At 46.9% G+C, this 22,539-nt stretch overlaps 1 protein-coding gene across 1 annotated transcript; it reads left to right on the top strand.

The window, feature by feature from the left end:
* Positions 1-10,608, top strand: CLEC3B (C-type lectin domain family 3 member B). Its single transcript, XM_026094094.2, has 3 exons — positions 1-299; positions 7,559-7,657; positions 8,547-10,608. The coding sequence occupies exons 1-3, from the start codon at positions 194-196 to the stop codon at positions 8,945-8,947; spliced, it is 606 nt and encodes a 201-aa protein (XP_025949879.1). The 5' UTR covers positions 1-193; the 3' UTR covers positions 8,948-10,608.
* The last annotated feature ends 11,931 nt before the right edge of the window (positions 10,609-22,539 follow it).

Below are 22,539 nucleotides of genomic sequence, written 5' to 3'. Positions count from 1 at the left end.
AAAGCGCTGAGGAATAAAAGCCGGCCCGGCTTTTGCTGCAGCGTTGGCTGGAGGCAGCCGAGGGCGAGCGGAGGCCGGGAGGCTGCGCCTGGCGCGCGCTCAGCGGGCGGCGCGGGGGCCGGGCGGTTTCGGCTGGAGCGGAGGCGAAGAGGGGCGGCCGGGGCAGCGCCGCGCCACTCGCCCGGGCAGCGGCATGGCGCTCCGGGGAGCCTGCCTGCTCCTCTGCCTCGTCTCCCTCGCCCACGTCGCCGGGCAGCAGAACGGCAAAGTCAAGCAGAAGCCGGCCGCTTCCAAGAAAGGTAGGGAGCCTCGGCGCAGCCGGCGCCGGGGGACGGTGGGGTCGGCGCGGGCGTCTGTGCGCTGCGGAGCGCTGTAAGGAAACGCTGTTGGAAAAGCACGTAAAATCTAATAAAGTGGCTTTTCCTCTTTTTTTTCCTTCCTCCCGGAAGGAAGGCGTGTGTTGTCCTTCTGTAAAATAGCGAAAAAGCCAGGCTATTGCCTTGTATAAACTGGAGGGGACCGTCTGTCCCCAGCTTGAGGGCAGCGTGTCTCACGCGCCGGCGCCAGGCTTGTCCCAGGCTCGCCTCTGCTAAAAGCTCCGCTTCCCTGACCCCTGCTTCTACCCCTTCGTTTTCCAGGGAAAAAAAAGCGGCAGATGACAGACAGTTATTGCACATTTGGAGACAAGAGTAGGCAGATGAAAGGAGGAATATATAATTTATTAAATAGCAACATGGATCTTAGTTTTGAAACATTTGCTCCAAGCGTATTTGAAGCTGCACGAGATCTATCTACCCAGGCTTACTACAGTGTAATGCACACAAAAAGGTGCCTGAGGTCCTTGGGGGGGTTTGGGGTTTTTTTTTTGTCTTTTCCTACTGTCCAGCGCTTTCTTTCTCCCTCTCCCACAATGCAAACAAATGAAGGACAACTCGGGGAAGCCAGAGGTTCGCGCTGCTGCCCGTACATTTGTGATGCTCTTTGGTTGATGCGTTTGACCGTAATTGCCTGAGTTTGGATTCCTGCTAGTGTGTGCTTTGCGGTTTGGAGCAAACTTGAAAGAAAAAAAAAACATTTGAGGCATTCGCTTGGCCAGGGTCCTTCCGTACACTCTCCCACTGGCTATTTTTGTCAGATCCTGTCTTTGAGAAATTTCTCCATTTTCTCCAACCAGATCTTTCTGGGAAATCACTACATATTTGCTCGTACCGCATTTTTCTTGTGTCTATTTTCAGACTTAGGCTGGTATGGACTACATATGTGCACTGCTCTTAACAATTGTACCAGGAGAGAAAGAGATGTTTTTTAGAGAAATCTCGTTTCTCTCTCCATCTTACCAAAATTGCTGCTTGTAAGCGAATGGCAATGACCGGACTCTTCAAGGGAGTGGCAGGAAAAAAAGCACCTTTTTGCCAGTCAATTTGGCTTCTGCTTTAAATACATTTTTCAGAGCGGAGCTTCTTGCCTTCAATTTTTCTTCTGAAAATCAAGCCACATGAAACAGTCTATGGCGATTTTTACTGTGAGCTACTGTGGGGGTGCTTAAGGGTTTTTTCCCAAAGGAAATGTCAAATTTTCGGGGGGGGGAGGTTAACCCCTTGGCATTTTTTAGACACCCTGCCTTTACCGCAGGCTTTCCCCAGGCAGCCATCGCTTGGGTAACTTTTTTAAGTTTGGAAGCGTAGGGGGCACGGGGACAGGGGGAGGCGAGCGCAAGGCTCCTCTTTGCCCCCAGCCCCGAGCCACGTCCGCGCGCGGGCGGCTGCCCAATGCTCCCCCCCTCCGGCTGGGGCGGCGGGGAGAGCCGTGCAGGGCCGCTGCGGGGCTGGGGCGTTTCGTCTGGTGGCTTTGCTGCGAAGCCAAACCACAAATGTTAGAATAGAAAACAGTGCTTTAAGCCAAGCTGCTTTGGTTCTCTCTTTTCTTTTTTTTTTTCCCCTTTTTTTTAAAGGTGATGTAATTATTGCTTGTATTTGGGTCTGTTTCAGAACAAAAGCAGTGTTTTGAAATGAAGAAGCCAAAACACAGCATTTAGAAAATGCTGAAATCACAAGTTCATTTTGCCTGTCTTCCCCCCCGCCACCCCGCCCCAGATTGCTCCCCGGTGGTTTTTCCAGATGGCAATTCAGCGCAGCCCCCCCGACAGCGCGTTTGCTGCGGGGCAGCCGACAAGCTTCCCACGGCCCGGAGACGTGCGGCTCTCGCGGCCGGGAAGGGCGAGGGGCAGCAGTGTCGGGCGACGGTGCGGGACACGGGGCGCACCAGCCCCTGCCTGCCTGCTCTCTGGGACCCTGGGAAAAATGGCGTTACTTTTCCCACTGTGGTGGTGCCAGGCTAAGGCGTTAATGTTCCCTGAGGGGGCGATCACTTATTTGAAGGTGACAGCAAGAGCGCGAGAGTCTGCAGCACAGCTCTACCAAGAGGATCTTCAAGCTCAAACCCAAATTTCCAGCCCCCACGGCCTGCTCCGTGGCTGCGCACATGCTCTGGGGTCTACATGTCTCTCCTGCCGTAACAACGCAGGCACAGCCAGGTCCTCCTTGGTGCTCCTTTAGGTAAGGAGGAGATTTCAAAAAATGCCTCAAAAGTGGTATAAAATAGCCATAGGTGTGTCCAGGCTCCTCCTCCAATCCAGGGAATAGACTGCGATAGGAAACAACTTTTCTGGCTGGAACATTTATGGGAATACCTAATATTAAAAGAAATGCTGACAGCAGGTGAGGTTTGATGAGAGACATTGCAAACCAGAGCTCTGTTCACCCAGCTGGGGAACAGAAACCTGTTCAGATAGGAACAAATCAGACAACTACCTGTCCAGTCAAAGCTAAGCAACCCAGATACAAATTTCAAATAAGGAAAATTAAATGATCAAAATAACATACAGAAGGAATCATTTATTATTTAGTATATAATTAGAACATGGAAAAACTGGAGAGAACTCCCATACGTAGGCATCAAAAATACATTATTTATGAAGCTTTCATAACTAACAGAACATTGTGACCCCATCTCCTTGTGTGAGTCCCTTCTTCATCTTGTTTCTGCTAGTGCTTAACTTTGCTTCTCCCAGGATTTGCTCCAACTCCTATGGAAAAGATTGGCAACCCCCCCACTGACTTCAATAGGAGCAAAACCAAGCTGTAATATCCTTGATCATAGGCTTAAGGAGATGAGCCTTGAGGAAATAGCAGCACACAGACAAAAATTTCTGGCAAAAGAATAGAAAAGTCAATGTTTGTTGACATAGTTGTGGTACTTATTTTTTAGTTCAAGAGCAAGTTAACCACTGAAAAGGAGTTACCATAAAAATTAACTCTTTTTATAAAAATACATCATTTCATTGTTCTAGGGAATGTGATTTATCTGCTATTTGGATGTGTGTCAAGTGGTAGGGGCTCGGTTCTGCAAATCCTGCTGAGCACTCACAGCACCCTGACAGAGGGTTGCTCACATCATTAAGACAGTCCCGTATCACAAATCAGCATGTCATCTACTTAAGATCAGGCTTTGAAAGAGATACTTAGACCTGTTGCGTTTTGTGCAACTTCCAATATGACATACATGAGCTTTTACCACAATTGTCATGGATTTCATCACATTCCTTACTTAAATCAAATCTCACTTGTCATTTTGAAGTTTGGGGATTGTGATAAGAAAGCGGAGGAACCATGTTTCTCCAGGTGACACCAAAGTGACTGGTGGAGCTCACTGCTGCAGGAATATCCTGTGGCTAAGAACTTGGAAGCAAGATGAGAAAAGGGATGGGAAAAGGGACTGGGCCCTTAGGCAGCTATCAAGGACATCTCTGATACCAGCTCACGGGTATCCTCTAGCACAGGAATCTCCCTGTCCATCCAGCAGGAACAATGTAAGAAGCTGCTCCAGCAAGATTCATTAACGGCATCTTTCTATGGCCTTTGGATATTATTTAAACTTAAAAGACGTTCATTCCATTGCAGGAGAGGCTTACATGGAAAAACTACTGAATTAATTAGCTGTTTCCCCACAAAATGTTTGCATCAAAGGCACCAAAATGATAACTAGTGCCTCAGTGTTGACTGAACCCATTAAAGTTAATCGAGCAATGATTAGAGCAGCTGAATACCCTCCTCCTGATGTGTTTTTTTCCTTTCGTATTCATGACACACTATAATCTTCTTGGTTCTTGGTTTTGTTGAGTTTCCAAGCTGTTTCCACTTCTCTCACTTAGTAACTCAGCTCACCATCTCCTTGATCTTCAAGGAAACCTGTTCTACTGCTTTCGTGTGAAAATTGTCCCATTTTCTTTCACCCCAGGAGAATCACCAGATGTCAAGCTAGGTAAAGGAATATCAGCAGAGGAACAGCTGGGCCAGTGTAGCGAATGCAAATTCCTTAATGTCAAATTTCCCATTTTGTCCAAAGCATAACGGTTCTTTTGTTCTTATGGAGAAGAAATTAGAGTACTGGTTAATAGCTGGTTAGAGGAGTTGCGGTTGTGCTAAGCTGCAGATCATGATGGCATGTTCAGCGACACAGAAGATGGTTTCAGCCAGCAGCACAAGGGTGCTGAAGACACGCTGAACAGACCTGCCTGATCCTATGCCTGCTAAGGGCTGCATCACCTACATGAATGAAAACAGCCATAGGAAATCCTGAAGGAAATGCTGGGGAGTTTCCACACTGTCCCCATCAACGGGGACAGGTGGTCCCTACCTTACCCAAGCTTAGCAAAGACTGGGGACTTTGATTGCCCTGAAAAGACTGCTGCTTCTTCCAAGGAACTGGTAGCTGGGACAGTTTGCAGAGCAAGCAGGCAAGCTGTCCAACCATGAAGCCTTTTCTCTGAAGCAGCATCTTTCCCCTCAGGCAGACCGCATTGGCCTTGGCATAGGACATGCCAGGGTACTTCCTGCAGCCAGTGTGGCACAGGATTGCCAGAGCAGATGATCCAGATGAGCACTTCTGCTGCTGAATAATGTATGAAACCACCTGCATCTCCAGAGAGGCACCAGCCAGAAAATCAGTGACATAACAGCCTGTCTCTGTCCCTAGGTGCTGCTGGCTCTGCGTCCCCTCAGTGGCAAATGTCACCTCCTGGTGGGAAGCCCTCTTCCCATTGCAGTAAGCTCAACTGCAGCACATCTCCCTCAAAGTGACAGTGCCTTCTCTGGCTCTCTCTGCCAAAATTTGACCATTTCCTTCCATCACATTATTAGTGATGTCTTCTGGTTAACACCTATGAGTTATAATGCAGAGCTGTTAGTGCTCATTTTCATAGGTGCAGCCTCCTCTCCCTGTTCAGCCAAAGCACCCGTTACCCCGACCGGTGGCCCCTGAGTCAGGCTTGGTATCTGGCCTGTAGGTCCAGGGGTGGGAATGGTGCAGCGAGGGAGTCGGTGGGGCACCGCAGAGCACCTGGGCCCTGGAGCGCTCACCAAGCACAGCAGGAAGGGGAGGACCAAGGCCTGGGCTCTTGGCACCTCCTTTTAAGCCCACAGCTGTGGTGCTGAGTGAGGGGAAGTCACTGCAGGTGCTTTCTCCCACCAGGCAGGTGTCTCCACTGGATCACCTGTGGGAGCTGTTTGCTATTCAGAGCTGACTGTAGAGGAGGACCAGGCTTTTCGCTTAGGTACAGTAAGTAAGGAAAACTTAGTAAGTACACAAGCAATGGCTCCCACTCCTGAAAGACACTAAGGGCTGTATCGTACTCTAATTGTAGCTAGGCGGTCTCATCTGCACTCAAACACAAGGCACAGCCACAATGACACACAGGTTCATGACCCTGAGGATTTACTGCAGCAACAGATATCTCTGCAGAAAAAAATCCTCCCAGCCCTGAAAAACTTCCAGCAGAGGCAAACGATGTCTGCACAGGTCAGCATGGGGACATGAACCAGGTACTCAACTCTCTCTCTTGACTCCCTGTTGAAAACAGTGCCCAGTTTGAAGTTTTGCCCCCAACATTTAAAGCTCTCTGTGGGGCTGACCTTAGCTTATAGCAAGTCAGGGCTCCTTGAGTTGCTGGACCCACCATGGGGGCTGCAGTGCAGCAGCACAGCACTGCTGTTGAATTGGGTATATATAATCTTTTCCTGAAACACTTGAAACAGGCTAAGCTTATCTTTTGGGCTGCAGCATCACATGGTACAGATAAAAAGGGAATTTTGTACCAGAATGATAAGGTGTGAAAGAGGAGTGGTGAACTTCCTGGGAAAGGGAAGAAAAGACATAGGGCAAGAGACTCCATCACTGCCAAGGACTGCTAGAAAAATCTTAGTAAAGAGATGATTCTTTTCCTACCGCTTCACATCAGAGAAAAGTGTCCAAGGCTGGGGTTGCAGGAGAGGAAAGTTCATGAGCCTGCTGGTTAAGGACCTGGATACAGGGGAATGTCTTCTACTGTGTTCACTGCTTTCCAAAGGAGGGCGGTAGGAAAGCAGTGCTGTGCTTGGCTCCCCTGCATTTCTGATCTAGGGAAACCGCAGGCAACCCTATCTTTTTGACCCCATCACTATGCTTCCCAGAAGAGTTTTGGAATAGGTCTTGCCAGTGCAATACTAATTTACAGCAGCTGTGGCTGTTCATGTTGGGGCAACGCTGCTGTCCCTCTGTGCTCTCCCCACCCAACATCAGCTTGCTCTGCTGGAAACATCCCGAATATTAGCTCATACGCCGTGAGAGCAGCCGCGTCCTTCTTCCTGAGCCCGCAGTGCGAGGACTGCTGTGGTCTCTCCCTGCACGCAGACCCTACACTCAGTGGGTCACGTGTGATGCTTTGCTGTCCACCTGAGATGGAAACAAAGTAAATGAGGGGAAAATGAGAGAAAATGAGTGAAAATGAAAAGTGATGTTGGCAGGGTGGCATAGTCCTTAATGTACTGGTTCTGGTATGCAGTCATCCCTTCCCCAGGCTTCCTCCTTGCAAAGAAGGTTTGGGTCTGTACTTCCTGGAAGAAAGCTCTTTCCAAAGTCTTTAACTTACAGTATGTTAAGAACAAGTAGCTTTTTTTGAAAGAAAGCAGCTCTCTGGTCTCTTTGTTCTCCCACTAGCAATGCCAGAGGTGAAAAACCTAACAAAACTCAAACTTTAGCGATAGGCGACAGCCAACTCTGCAGTTTTCAGTAGTTAAAAGTAATTCCTATTCATCAGCAGCAGCTTAAAATTCTCCATAAAGCACCTCCATGTGGCTGCACCCCTGCTCAGGAAGGCAGCATCAGACAGCAAGCTCCTGCTTTTCGAGGACATGAACCTGGCGTACCACTGCCCCGGGCGCACGCCCTAGCCGCGGGCTCCAGGGAGGACCCTGCACCTCACTTGGCCCACGCACCAGCCCCCACCCCAAGTTTGGTGTGGGGTGCACACCCCAAAAGCCAAACTGGGAACGTGGAGGTGGCGCGACCAGCCTGGAGAGCTGACACTCACCGACAGATGTGTTGGGGACTGGGCATAAACTGGACGGATCCTTTTCTGTGTGCATTTTCTCAGAGACAGGAGTTTCGATGCCAGGAATAGCTTCCGCTGCCTCCCTCGGGGAGGCAGGCGATGTCTGTGCTCATCCCGTGGTTTTTCCAACAGATGGCGTGAGCGTCAAAATGATCGAAGACCTGAAGGCCATGATCGACAACATCTCCCAGGAGGTTGCGTTACTGAAGGAGAAGCAAGCACTTCAGACAGGTAAAGGGCTCGCTGACGAAGGCATGGGGTTTGCTTTGAGAGAGGAGCCTTTTTTAAAGTGGTTACGACTGCTCTGCACGTTTTGGCAAGAGACATCCCGACAAGGACTCCATAGGCGAGGGGACTGCAGAACATGAAATAGGGATGCAATAGAAATGCAGGTTAAGGAGCATTTTCTCTCTAAGAGAAGAGGAACACAAGCACAGTTAAGGCTTTAGATCCAAGCTCACGTTCCTTGAGATTTAACTGGTTTGGATATTAACGCATGGCTCTAATTAGTTATTGTTTGGATGGAGTACCGTGAGCTCTTGGGGTTTAAAGCTTAATAAAAAAGCTGCTATTCTGAACAATAAAATCAGGTGGAAGTAGAAATTTCCTCTGAAGACCTCAAGCTATGCAAGCACAACACTTCCAATCAAGCCCTATGAAAAAGACAGTTTTCATGTGTGCATAATTAAGATGATTCAATTAGATTTGTACACTTTTTCCAAAATTCTTCAACACTCAGCAGAGATGATAAAAAATCTTGCCTCCAAAGGAATTTATCTGAGAAAGTTTAACAGCAGCTGGAAAATAGAGAAGTCAGGGAAAGGGGAATGGAAACCACATTGCAGCTTTGCTCTGGGAACACAAGAGCACAGGACAGTGATATGGACACCCTGGAGGTCCATTTTTCCTATTTACCAATAGGAAGGGCATATCCCTACAGCCGTACCGTGTGGCTTACCAGCCGAGGAGAGAGAGGGCCCCTAGGGATGCGCATACTGTTGGAAATGGCATCATGAATTGCTATACGCTAGGAAAAATGAACCTTGTAATTTAACTGCTGTGCGCATTTTTTAAAACAGATTCCTTTTCTTTTTGTTTTGTTTGTGTGGTAATTTTTTAGTTTGTCTGAAAGGCACCAAAATCCATCTAAAATGCTTTCTTGCATTTACTGAGACCAAGACCTACCACGAGGCCAGTGAAAACTGCATCTCTCAGGGCGGCACCCTCAGCACCCCCCAAAACGGGGAGGAAAACGATGCGCTCTACGACTACATGCGGAAAAGCATCGGCTCAGAGTCAGAGATCTGGCTCGGCCTCAACGACCTGGCGGCCGAGGGCAAGTGGGTCGACATGACGGGCACCGGCATCCGCTACAAGAACTGGGAGACTGAAATCACCACCCAGCCGGATGGTGGCAAGTCGGAAAACTGCGCGGCCTTGTCGGGGGCCGCGGTTGGCAAGTGGTTTGACAAGAGGTGCAAAGACCAGCTGCCCTACGTCTGCCAGTTCATGATCGTGTAATACCAGGGCTCCTCCTGCCAACCAGGTTATGCCATTTGGCAACAGGATTATAAAGCTATAGGTATGTGTATGTGTACATATACACACACGCGCGCGCACACACACACACACACACATTCAAATAGAGTCACTCCTTGCAAAGAAAGTTGTTGTGGCTTGGTAACAGATTAGAGAGAGTTAGACCTGAGCTGCATTGCATGCGGCTACATCCAGCTCTGTTAGCAGCTGCACTGTTCTTACTAAGGCATGGTTTATAGATATATTTTTTTTACACAGGAAATTTATTAGGATGGCTTGATTGTTTCAGCAAAGAACCAGTGCAACGTTCCAGCCTTGCAAACCAGCCCGTTCGGCTGTCTGGGGCAGCCGCTCTCCAATTTCCCTCCCGTTCTTGCTGAATTTTGTTGGAAGACCAGCAAAACTAGTTTGTGCTTTCTTCTCCTGTTTTGCTTCCTCATAAACCCTGACAGCGGTCCGTGGGAGCTGGGCACAAGGAGCGCAGAACTGTGCTTCAGCCACTCACAGCACCCAGATCCACTCCCTGCCCCCTCCTGATCAAGGTCCTGTCTCAAAGCGTAGGGATAGTTACTTCTGCTTTATGCTGAGAGATATAGTTGGGCTTAATGGCTGAGCACCATACAACTCAATAGGTGGTCAGACTAGTCCAGCTACGTGTATGAATGAATGAATTAGCAAATAAGAGTCACGAGCTGATTTGCTGAGAAGAAGGGTGTCCTTTTCAGAAGCACTTGCCATTTGTTGGTTCATTTCTCATCAGTCAGCAGCAAATGTTCCACTGATTTCAGTGAGAGAGCTACCCCCAGTGCCAGATCTTTTGAAAATCCCACCAGAAGTTTTATCTATGCTCCAGCATCAGAGAAGAAGCTGTGATTGTTTTACAGCTTAGTCAAATATATTCTTGGAAATAGAAGATGAAAGTATTAGGTAAATAACAGAAATTTAAGGCAATTATGGCATAGGCTGTCATACAAAAGACAGCTGTCTATTGAAAACAAATCCCAAGAAAACTGATTTTAGACACTTTAGGAATCATATGATCTGTTTTAGTGATAGAAACTCAGTTGAAATGAGCCAGTCCTTGTTGGTCAAGGCCTAGTTCTCAGCTAAAATAACTCTCTGAGTTCTGTTTGGTCTGATAAAGTCATGCCCCACTGAAGATCTTGCCTCAGTATGTATTTGCTGAGAAAACGGTTAACGCAAAAAAAATTAATTGAGCAGCAACGATGGGAAAAAAAAACAAGTTGCAGGCCACTCTGACAGCTTAATGAGGCTTTGTTAACATTGATTTGCTTACTGTTGGCCAAAAAATATCCGTGGTTCTTGGAACATCAGTGCTAGATAATAACCCACCCAGTGTAGGAGATATGTCCCTTGTGCTGTCAGGTGGAGGGTGTCAGGATGTAACACGCGCTCTTGGGGAGCCCACAGGAAAAGTATTTCAATGTGCCGCTTGGTTTAAAATCAGCGCGATTACGTGTCTTCCAAAATGCTGAGTAGGAGAGCCAAGTTGGAGGAATCGACATACACACACACAGTGCATACTTCTGAGGCTGTCATTATTGCCAAACTCTCCGCTGTTCAATGACTATAAAATAAAAATATATATAGCTTGCTGAAAGAATAAAGTTGAGTCAATGTCATTGGACTGCTTTCTTCTCCCGCTCCTTATATTTTTCTTCAAAGCAGTTCCAGGGACCTGCCAGAGGATCAGAGACCACAGAGGCAGAGGGGAATGGCAGAAAGCGAGAGCCTCCAGCTCTGTGGTATTGTTTATAGGATTTTCCCTTGTATTAGCATTGCATTCGCATGCCACGAGAGAGACACAGGCAGGGAACCCTTGCATAGAAAAATAAGTTCTCCTTCCCCTTTGCTGTTGGGAAATTTCGCTCCAAAATAGGAGCCTGCCCAGCAGACAGGTCCTTCCTAGCCATGAGGAGTCTCGCCCCGCGTTTGGTAGTGGCAGCCAAGTGTGGCCGCTCCAGTGGCAGCACCTTGCGCTCCCGGGGCAGAGCCAATGTTTCCCAGGCTGCCTCCCAGCTCCCCCACGAAGAGCACAGCTGCAGCAGCGGCATCCACCCCTCTGCGATGTGGCAATGACACCCTCCTCCTCCTCCTCGGCATCCTGTGGAGGAGAGTTGACCACACTTCCCCTTGGGAGAAAATGCTCTACACCAGCCTGGAAGGTTTCAGCTGCTGCCAAATTTCACAGGAAATTCAGCCCCTTTTGCACAAGTGGGCAGCCCCATGCTGAGCTTCACTCCCCATCCCAACCATGAGGGTTTCTAGGCTCTTTGCCCACAGGCCAGGGTTGCACCCTACATGCCAGCTTCACTTGATGTCCCAGCATGCACAGTCCAGGTCCCCATGGCTGAAGAGCCCTCTGTTTTTTGGAGGCATGTATGAACACAAAGCAGCAAAGCCCAAAGCCTTGCTGGCTTTAATACTGACCAGTCATAAACCACAAGGTCTTAAAACTCAAACGTGTGGTCAGAGGTCTTGCAAGGGAGCCCAGGAGCAAAAAAGGGGTGACATGACAGCCGTGGTCCTGACCACCCTGAGCTTTGGGTGGACACGAGTGTCACCACCACTGGGCCATAACTCCGCATCCACCGTGGGCCTCAACAGCAGGCACAGAGATTGACGCTGAAGGAAAATCCCTGTGAGAACATGAAGAAGTCCATCCATCAAAATCCAGAGAATAACAAGTTGCTCTCAGGAGATTTCTTGCATGTCTCTCTTGCTCTCTCTTTTTCACATAGCTGTGCTCGTGCCAGACCCTAGTCTTCATCTCTGTTTCTCCCTTCTGAAGCTGGAGGGAGCGTGGGGAAGGGCGGCTCTGCTCCTGCCGCCGTTGTTGGATGTAGGATGCCAAAACTGACCTTGCAGTTTTGGGCTTATATTTATGAGTTTAATATTTTTCTATACGTTTCCTATTTATTGCACATTATGAACCATGAATTGTTTTAAGAAGGTCAGGAGACAAAAGCCTGGTTCATAACAGATGGAGGAGCTGACAGTTTGTGTATTCAGTTTCCCAGTGGCAGAGAAATTCTCGAAGATTCCTCATCACTGCTTGTGACAGTACTTTTTTTCTTTTTTTGGTCTTCTGAACTCTGGATTGCAAATATTTCCTCTGTCCTTGTTCCACCTCTTTCTATCACAGGATTTTTTTTAGCATAGCCTACTGTAGACTGCGCTAATGTCTGCAATAGCAGAGTAAGGCAGAGGCGGAGGATGGAGGGGAAGAGGACAAGCAGCGAAAAGGTGCTCCTGGCACTATGCACGTCATTTCTGCGGCCAGTCCAGACTTGTGCTCACGGCAAACCCCACCATGGGATGAATTTGAACCAGGAGCCCTGGCCACCTCCAGATATGCCCCATCTGCTGCGGGCTGGGACCAGCATCGCCTTTTTGATCTTTCATTAACTCTCTTTGACACTCACGGCAAGCCAAAGAGAAACACCTGCCATCCACAAAATGCAGTATCTTCGCCGAAGGTGATAATGTCGGCAATGCAGATGAACAGAGAGAAACCTCAGCTCTTCCCCAAGAAAAAGAAATGTGGAAGCAATCATACTGGAACCAACATATTGTGATGCCTGAAATGTTAAATGCAGCTCACATTATTAAAACAGATGGATAGTGCATCAGATCTTGTGCCACTGATTATGCTGCTCAGCTGTCTGTGACTCTAACAGAGCAGTGGAAAGATGAAGCATGAAAGGCATATACATTTATATAAACAACAGAAAAAAAAGTGACTGGGTGAGATCATCAGACAGTGTTAAGCCAACACCACTCTGCCCACATCTGACTTCAATAGAGATAGGCTAATTGACACAACTTATGGCCCCAACCCTAATTCACCAAGGTCCTTAAGTACAGGTAAAGGATCAATTGGTTAAAGGTGGAAAGGTTAACTGTGAAATGGTTAACAGCACTCTTAAATACCTCATTGAGCAACAGCCAGAATTAATAACCCATTTTTAATGTATGTTAACACCCAGGCCAGCAGCCAGATGGCTCCTGGCTTCAGCCAGTGAAAGGGCCAGGGATTAGTGCAGTAGCAGCAAGCAAAGGTGGGCAAGAGCTTGGGACTCACAAGCCTACAGCAGCGCTCTGGGTCCTGGAACTGAACAGCTTTGTGGGATTCGGTCCTTATCAGCCTGGGAAAATCCTGCACAATGAGTTCGCTGACATGGAGAAAGGACCACAATCTCCTATAGGAAGACAAACTGACACTGAGAACGAGCGCCCAAGCCCAAGCGCGAGCTCCCTGCATCAGCTCGTCCCTGGGGGCTGGGCGGGCCTGCGTCTCTCACAGCATCAGGTGTCATCTCTCCTCGTGATCTTCTCAAGAAACAGCTCTCACAGGCCTTGGTCCCTGCCTGCCACAAGGGGAAAGCACTTCCCACCTCTGACCATAGTATAGCACCATCCACCACTGGCAACTCTCCAGAGGGAAGGAGCATCTCCCCCCTGCACCACCAAGCCTTGTTGTTGCTGTAGGGTTTGCTATTTGGTCCAGCTCCTACTTAAGCACTGAATGCCCTGTTTAAGGGCCTGGCCTCCCAGTCTGTCTTTTTGCAAATAAGACTGCACAGAAATTACAGGTATCCACCTCAGCAGCCAGCACACACGCAGAGGAAACACAAATCTGTGAGGATCAGCAAAGAGCAATAAGCCAAATTGCTGGGAGGATACATTTACGAAAGGTTAGGGGTCAATGCACTGAGGGAGAGCATAAAAATCATCACCTTGAGGGTGAGAGACAAAGCAGAGAAGAGAGGATATCAGAGCATGGCGTGCAGAACAAGTTAAAAATGCTGTCCCCACCTCAAAGCAGCCAGAAGTATCTCCTGTATAGAGGCACCTGGAGGGAGTCTAAAGGTAACAGATGGAGACTGTTGTAAATACAGCTAAAAAGAAAAGCACAAGCATCTTAGCTGTGCTTCACATCCAGCAGCCTTACCGTTCTGGTCTGCTGTTTAAAAACAGGACAGCAGCTGTGTTAGCTCCCTGTAACCTCCAGCACAGCAGACATTTGCGCTAAAGGTCTGGGCCACCAGTGCTGGCAGCTACTGTAATATACCCCGTGTCTGCAGCCTTGGCCTTTTCTAACCAAGGCTGTATTGTAAACATGCAGTCTCACCTGCAGCAAAGCAAAGAAGAAACGCAAAGATGACTGCACAGCTAAGATCCGAGGCCAACTGCTGAAAGGGAACTTGTTCCTCGAAATCTCAAACAAGCCTGGGTACAGCCACAACAGCTTCACCAAAACCCCCTTATGGGAGGGCTGCTAGACACAGGCTGGGCTTTGGACACCTGGGGATTTGTTTTGGCAAAATCTGTAGATGAGAGCCCCTGCAACAGGGCATGATTTCTCACACGGGTGACGCTACCGAGGCTGCATGTGTCTGTGTATACACACACGGGCAGGCAACGTTAGCACGTAGACTTGAACCAAAGAACATAGCAACCCAGACAGTTAATCATAGAAAACATTTGCTTTCACTTAAGTCCTGTTAGAAAGCTAATCGTGAGCCTATTAACAAGAGAAAAAAACAAACAAACCACTTGGCAACCTTGCAGGCTGGTAATGAAGAACATGTTTCAAGAAGCTATGTTCAGAAAACACTGTTTTGGAAGCACTGCATCTTATAAAAGTAAACCTGATAGGGGAAATAAAGCCTACACCACCTGCAGAAACACCCTGAGGCCAACTTAGGTTCCCATGGCAGTAATAGGAATGCTTTTTATTTCTGTGACACCCGTCAATGGTGAATCACAGGGATATCAAAAGCGAGGTCTCTGTCATTCAATATTGTACCGTTTCTACGTTTCTCAGCAGTGGCGAGACCACCTCTGGAGTGCTGTGCCCGGTGCTGGACTCCCCAGTACAAGGGAGATAGAGACATACTGGAGCAGCTCCAGCAAAGGGTCTCGAAGATGATTAGGGGACTGGAGCATCTCTCAGATGAGGAGAGGCTGAGAGGGCTGGGACTGTTCAAGCCTGGAGAAGACAAGGCTCAGGGGGACCTTATCAAGGTGTATGAATATCTGATGTGGATGGAAGTAAAGACGATGGAGCCAGACTCTCCTCAGTGGTGCCCAGTGACAGGACAAGGGGCAGCGGGCGCAAACTGAAACACAAGAAATTTCATTTAAACATAAGAAAAAACTTTTTACTGTAGGGTGGTCAAACCCTGGACCAGGTTGCCCAGAGAGGGTGGGGAGTCTCCATCCTCAGAGATATTCAAAGCTGGCTAGACATGGTCCTGGACAACCTGCTCTAAGTGGCCTTGCTTCAGCAGGGGAGTTGGACAGGATGATCTCCAGAGGTGCCTTCCAGCCTCAGCAGCTCTGAGCAGACACAGATGCCGAGCAGGGGATCCTACCTACCTACCTGGGTCCTCTCCTACAGTCACAGGAGAGGAGCAGGCGGTCCAGGGGCACACTCATGACCTCAGACACCCAACAAATGAGCTGTCACAAGGCAGGCTATCAGGGAAGCTGAGAAAATCTGTCTTGTGAGACATGATTGTGACAGCACTAGAGCTTTAGACAACTTTTTTTTTAGAGCTTTGCCAAGAGTGATTACCAGACAAGAACTGAAAGTTGATACAGTGATTCAGCCCAAAGCAAACTGAATAAATTCCACCAGAACACCAAAAAGGAAACGAGATACATCATACATTAAATGATCAGTACCAAAACACGGTTCATGAGTAGGTAGATCCAGCCATGATACAGCATAATCACGGTGATATATTGCATTACTGTTAAATCAGCATGGTCCATGGACAGATTGAATTTCATCTGGATTCATGCGCAACCTGGATGCTGTCTCCATCGCTGGAACTGCCTGAATCCAAATCCAACCTGCTGGTGCTCTGAGCCACTCCGACACAGGGCATCCAAGCTTCAGGCTATAAGAGATGCTGCAGATCCTACCAGCCTGCATGTCAGTACAGAGTTTCTGAAAACCACTTCAACAGCTCTTGGCTTTTATACTTTATTCTATACTATGTCAGAAAAGAAAGCCAAAACCTCAGAAGGGTAGCCTTTAAAACAGTCAGCTTTTAGGAAATACTCCAGAAATAGCCTTGCTCTTATAAACACAGTTAAACAATTGGGTCCATTGAACGGCATAGACTTGGAGTGAATGATGTGGGTGGGGTACTATGTACCTACAGTCTATGACTGACATTTTTCCGCATGGCCTAGAAATGGAATATGCTCTGAAAAATGAAGTAGAGCAACCAGCAGCACTTTTCACTCCTAAATTAAAATATAGACACAAAAGAGAGGGATGCAAACAAAGTAATAGAAGTGTATTACTCCAGAAAAATAATCCAACCTGAAAGCATGGTATTAGGGGAAAAAAACATATATAAAATGTGGAAGGCTTCAAAACAAACAAAAATCATTACTGAGAATTCTTCCTTCTCTGGACAAACATTTATAGGAATTGTTATGTCAGCTTATACAAGCAGTCTGTTTTTAAGCCTGCTGGAACTGCAGGTGCAGGTAGTGTCCAGAGCCAGATTTAAAACCACCTCGGGCATGTGGCCTTTATGAAGTGCTGACTGCACATCAAAAAAAGAGCATACAGCTCACAATGCAAAATTGCACTGAGCAGTGCACAGATGCAAAGATGCAGCCTTTTTTCATGGGACAGTCAGGGGGCCTGAATGACCCTGGAGGTCTATTGAGAATCATGATCTTGAATTTCAGGAACTGGCTACATCAAGGGCAAGACAGTTTTTTTTGCTCCTGCTCTGTCTTGTGGAATGAAGGAGGCATCCACATGCTGCCAGGACCTCTTCGGACATCTGCCAGTTTGTTTCTTCCTTTACCAGTTCTTGCATGGTAGAGCAAACTGATCACTGCTGAAAACCCTGCAGCAGAGATGTGGCCTCAAGCCGCAAAAAAAATTCAATCCACTTCCTTCCCTCTGCTTCTGGGGCAGAACGACACAGGCAGAAGGCAGTTATCTTTGCCCTAGCTCATACAAAGGTCTGAGGCAGAGCTCAGGACAGTGCTTGGGGTCCTGAAATGTCATCTTGTGATCACCCCTCCTCTCATTCATCCTCTGTGACCGGGGACCTGAAGAACCAGTTTCAGCCTGTGGGGCTGAGGATAACATTTCCTGGTCTCCTTCCTCTTCCTCAGTGCCCTGAATTCAGACACCTTGGGTATTAAACTTGGTTGTTTCAGGCAGAGAAACTTAAAGTTGCATTAAAATTCTCTATAAAAACCAAAAAACAAAACCCAAAACCCAGAATCCAACAACTTCCCAGCCTGTTTATCAGCTCCCCCTCCATGGGAATTGCATCATGTCAAATCTCATCTGCATGTGTCATATTTTGCAGCTCTCCCACTATCTCCTCTGCTGCAGCTCCGTGGCATGTCACAAGCTGTGATATTTAGTGTAGTGCTGAGGTGTACGAAAGCAGAACTGGGATTTCAGAAAACAGGAATTACACGAGTCTGGAGTCTCAAGCAACCCTTCCTCCAAGAGCTAAGCCCTCGGTTAAATCCAGGCCTCCACAGGTAGGGAAAACGGGCCAGGGCGACAGCAACACAGCGCCTCCCTCGCCCCTGCCCATCTCACATACAGGCTCCCGGCTGGCTGGGGAATCGTTAATGCATTATATAAGACCAACCACGTTGACAGCATGTTGATGCAGAACAGACTTCTGCTGCATCGTAAAGCCGGCGGGGAAATTTTGAAGGCTGCTCAGTCGCGACATCTACTTTCCAGCCCTTCTCCATGGTAACACCCCAGAAACACGAATGCTGTTTTATGCCTCTGTCAGGAAAGTCACACGCCCTGCGTGAGCAGCGCTGAGAGGCTGGTTTAAAGGCCCGGGCTCGGAGAAGGGAAGGCTCCTCCGCACCCTGCGCTAACGCAGAGCGCACGCAGGGAGCGGGTCCGCAGGGCAGCCGCAATAACCCCGGCAGCTGGCGCCGTCCTGCCCTCCTCCTCTCTGTTAGGGCTGTTTGTAACGCAAAGGGCACTCGAGTATTATGAACATTACAGCTGTAGGACTTCAGGTTCGAATCCTGCACGATCAGAGGTGCACATACACAAGTTAAGACATAGCAAGGCTGTAAAGCCCAGGCCCATAAAAATCAGGAAAATGTGAAAATTAAGCTTGCCTGGAAATCCTGATTCAACACTCTTCTTGCATTATATCATCCCGTGTTAGCAATACTAGTAATTTCATAGCAGGCTTGGTACGTAGCGCTGCTGTTATGCATGCAGTAAAACAGCAGCAAGTGCTACTATAGCAGCGGTTTTTTGGAAGAAGGTGAAATGTAAGTAACCAGGCACAAGCACACCCTCCCTATATGGCCATTAGCAGGAGAGCTCCTTCTCCCTCCCACGTTTCCTCGAGCTGTGACCTAGATTTCACCAGTATCTTGGCTGCAGTTCACACAGTGGCCTCCAATTCAGACTGAGATTTGGGGGCCAGCACCAAGGGAACGCATCAGGCAGGGACTTGCTTGGGGAACGTGGCCATGGCCCCACGGGTTGGCTCCTGGGGCCGACGTGGTGCTTGATCCCCATCGTGCTGCTGCAAAAGAGGGCCAAGTCTTACAGACATGGCTGCACGATGGCAGTTATTCAACGCAGAGTTATTAATCACAAAACAAGTCATTCTCTGCTTCGAAACAATCAGCCCCAGCGTGGGTTATAAATAAGTCTGAGCACGGATAAGCATATTCACTATGAGTAATCACTTGTCAATGAAAACTTGATGCATTTCAGAGCAAGTGGCAAAATGCTTCCTTTCTCCCAGGGAAAAGGCTGGCTCTTTTTCTTTTTTTAGGTAAGGTCTACAATCAATGCCTACAAAGGTAAAATCTTATGCTCCTACTGCTGTATAAAGATATCTAAAGATGTTTTGCTGGAAGAGGATGGTGCTGCAAGCTATTTAACCGAACACCATGACTGGGAGTGGAGACCCAGTGGGCAGACGGGTGGTAGCTTGAACTAACATCATCAAAAGCAACTGCATGAGCAGCCCCTTGCAGAGCCCCCTGTGTAAAAAGTCAAGGCAGAGAGGCTGACCAATATCTTGCAGAGGCAGTGCATGCACACGAGCTGGCTCAGGAGGGCCCAGGGGCAGCATGCTCAGTACTTATCACCCCTGAAAGCACAGCACACTCTGCTTAACCACCCCGTTGCATCTCCAGGACATTGGCAAGAAAGGTGGGTGGTTGCGATCCAGGAATACAAAAAGCTTTATGCACAGCTCCTGCTGCAGCAAGGAGTGCTCAGAAAGGGAGTCGTCTTCTGTGTCTCCGCATCCTCACCATGGTCATGTGAGCCAAAGCAAATTTCTGCATTGATTATTAGTTAACAATAATAAATACCTAAATATGAGTTAAAGTTAAAAAAAATGTCTGAGCTGGATCCAAGCCATAACCACTGAGTGTCAGGAAAACAAATATACCCACCATCACCGACAGCTTGCCACATTCAATAACCATCTCCCTTTGTTTTTGCAGCACCTCTTTGAAACCTAGTTATCCAAGCATATTGATCAGAAACTGCCCATGGCACAGAGGAAATCATTTGGAAGTTCAGCTCCTATAGGAGCTTCGTTTTCAGAGACGCAATCCCACCCCCACACACACCCTGTGGGGAGTTTCAAAATTTGAAGTCTGTCCACTGCTTCCACATCAGTCAGGTGGCTCTAACACCTCATTTCCACTGTTAGAAATAAGTCAAGGAAATTACTGAAAATGGTCTCTGTGCTGTGGGAAGGAGCCTGTGGGGCTACGGACACATCTCGCTCACTTTATAGGTGGTGGTGATCTCCCTGACTTCAGTGGGAATGGGGCAGCACCTGCAGGGTGAGGACAAGCTTAAAGCCTAGCCTAGGCTTAGGATACAGGAAAACACCCACCCTCAAAATAAAGGATAAGTTTCACCTTAATGATTAGAAGTTACAATTGGTATCTGAACCTCAAAACATAACAATTCAAAAGGATAGCAATGCATTTTCATTATCTTTTTGTACTTCAAGGTAGCAGGAAGGGGAACAGATCTTCTATTTTGTTCATTGGTGACCAAAAGCCACAAGTCATCACCGCTGCACCACTTAACGCAAAATGTAAATTGTGGAGACATTTTTGCTATTGTAAATGTTAGTGAAGCAATTACAGATTTTGTAAAGCTCATCTTGGAAAGAGGTTACATGATTCATAGCACCATTCATGGGCCTGGGTTATTGTTCTGCACGTTTCCATCTAATCTGGTGTCTAATTAGGTATTACTCATAGAGGAGGTCATTCAAGTGAAGAGAAGTGAGAGCTTCCAGAATAATCTGAGTCTCTCCTACCTGTATTAATGTTCTTCCAAAGAATTCTGCAGCTACTTGAAATTAAAGGCAAACAATAACTTCAAGAGCTATCAATTCATTCAACTCTGAAGTGCATTTGTGTCAGCAAAACGTGGGAAGCCCACTGTTGAAAATCTCATCCAACTCCCTTGCTGTAATCCCTCCAGCAGGGAGGGAGGGAGGGAGGGAGTCAGCAGAGACATTTAATTCAGTTAAATCAAGGAGGTTCAGGTGTGGCTGGGATAAGAAATACACTATAGCCAGAGGTTAAAAGTTATTTCACTCCAGTATTTCTATCTGAGTGTAAACCTCACGGAGAACAAAATTCACCAGAAAAGTGGTGTCGGTTGACTTCCAGTTTGAATTAAGCTGACTAGGGAGTATGGGAGGAGAGGAAGAGAAGATGTGAAACTACAGGACAGAGGAGTAGGAGCAGAACGGGGGATGATGACAAAATTTGCCTTCCAGTCAATAACTAAGTACTTGGAGAAACTTACCTGACATACAGTTCAACATTGCTAGGTTGAGTTGTCTTATTTCCAGCTATAACCTAAACACAGATTGCTCACATTTTTAATTTCCCAGAAGTTGTATAAGGAAGCATCCTCACAGAAATTCAGCATCTCCTTTCAGCTGAAGCTGCGTCTGATCCTTTGACTCAGTCTGGTGACCAAGAAAACCTAAGAAAAATGTGTAGGAGTGTGATCTCCAGAACTGATCAGCCAAAAATCTAAAATCAAAATACACAAATACATAGTAAATGTCAAACATCTGAAGAAAATGAGCTAAGAAAGGAAATAACATTAGATTTTGTCTTCTGGGATATTGGATATGTGCATGAACCTGCGACTTTCGTTAGGTCAGTTTAAGATGTTTGGAAACTTTTCTCCATTAACCTGAAGAATAGAAATTTGAAAGGAAAATGTAATGGCTTGCTGCTTTTTTTTTCTTTTTTTAATTGTTCTAAAAGTCTAAATTAGCTACAAAATGCTAATACGGCAATCACACTAGAAGATATCGTTACGTCTTTGCTCACTTTTTAAAGTTTGCCGCTTATTAAATAAAGAGCCAGCCCCACTCCCATTAACTTAAGGAAATGGATGAAAGGAAAAAGTATGAACCTTTTCAATCTTTTGAATAAATAAAGAATTTATCTGTGAAAGTAATTACCAAATTTCTAAACAGGCTTGATTTTACAGGAAGTGGAATGTTTTAATTTACTTTGGAAATGCAAAACTTATAAAGATTCAAGCTCTTGGGTTTGCACAAATCTTAATTCTTCTTATACAAGAACATCCCAACATTTATCTGTCAACTCTTCACTTTTGAAGAGATGAGAAGTCGCATTATTTTTCTAAGTAGCAGAACTTCAAAAGTTTCTAAATATCTATGGCATAATAATGCACTGGTGGATGCGGCAGGTCTCGCAAGTTGAAAGTCTCATGCAATCATGCCCTGGAGCACAGGTGTGCAGTCTGGCATGAACAAAACTATACTTTTCTGCTTAAACTGTACAGCAGTCATTTTCATCTAGATAGAAGTGACTATTTAGCTTCATAGTTAACTCTTTGTTATGGAACAACATTTATGCAAATTTGTTTTCAGGGTTCCCCCCCCAAGATCCAGCAATTAAATACAAGTAGCACTTTAAGAAGAGAAATATACCATTAATTTGCTTCTCTTTTTCCTTAAGAAGGTACTTATAAATAAAAAGCATTTGCAGTGATGGATTTGAAGCAGATGCTAAAACAATTTGGCTCAGGGATCTGTTCATACTCTTGAGACCATGAGGTGAATCTAACTTGAGGGCCAAGGTCTTCCACAGAGAAAACTAGATTTATATCCAAGTACTTAACAGATGTCTTGCAGTGGTTAAATCTTATTTAATGAGGAATCTGTCTGTACAGGTTCTGTCTGTAGTGTTTCGGTCCTTAAGATAAAGATCGAAGGGAACGATACTTTTACTGTAGTGGCAAGAAGCAAAGGTTCAGTATATCCTAAGACCACCTTCAGGTGGAAACGTGCCCAGGGTTCCTGAGAGGACCCCAACAGGTTGCTATTTCATTTGAAAAGATATCATCCTAAAATGGAAATTTCATCTCAACTCTCCCAATATTTACCCAAACAGCAAAAAGGCCTCCACTGCAGGACATAGCGTTTCTTACCTCAGCAAGCATCTAGGACAGAGCCTGCAGTGGTCTTGAATAATATTCT

This window comes from Dromaius novaehollandiae, chromosome 2, assembly GCF_036370855.1.
Source record: "Dromaius novaehollandiae isolate bDroNov1 chromosome 2, bDroNov1.hap1, whole genome shotgun sequence".
NCBI lineage: Eukaryota > Metazoa > Chordata > Aves > Casuariiformes > Dromaiidae > Dromaius > Dromaius novaehollandiae.
The sequence above is the reverse complement of the archived record's forward strand: the minus strand, read 5'-3'. Positions and strand labels throughout refer to the sequence as shown.

Excerpts from the sequence above, each read along its gene's own strand:
- CLEC3B (XM_026094094.2), top strand. The coding sequence starts at position 194 with ATGGCGCTCCGGGGAGCCTGCCTGCTCCTCTGCCTCGTCTCCCTCGCC. Across the intron at positions 300-7,558 it reads GCCGGCCGCTTCCAAGAAAG|ATGGCGTGAGCGTCAAAATG; the intron begins GTAGGGAGCCTC and ends TTTTTCCAACAG. Across the intron at positions 7,658-8,546 it reads GAAGCAAGCACTTCAGACAG|TTTGTCTGAAAGGCACCAAA; the intron begins GTAAAGGGCTCG and ends GTAATTTTTTAG.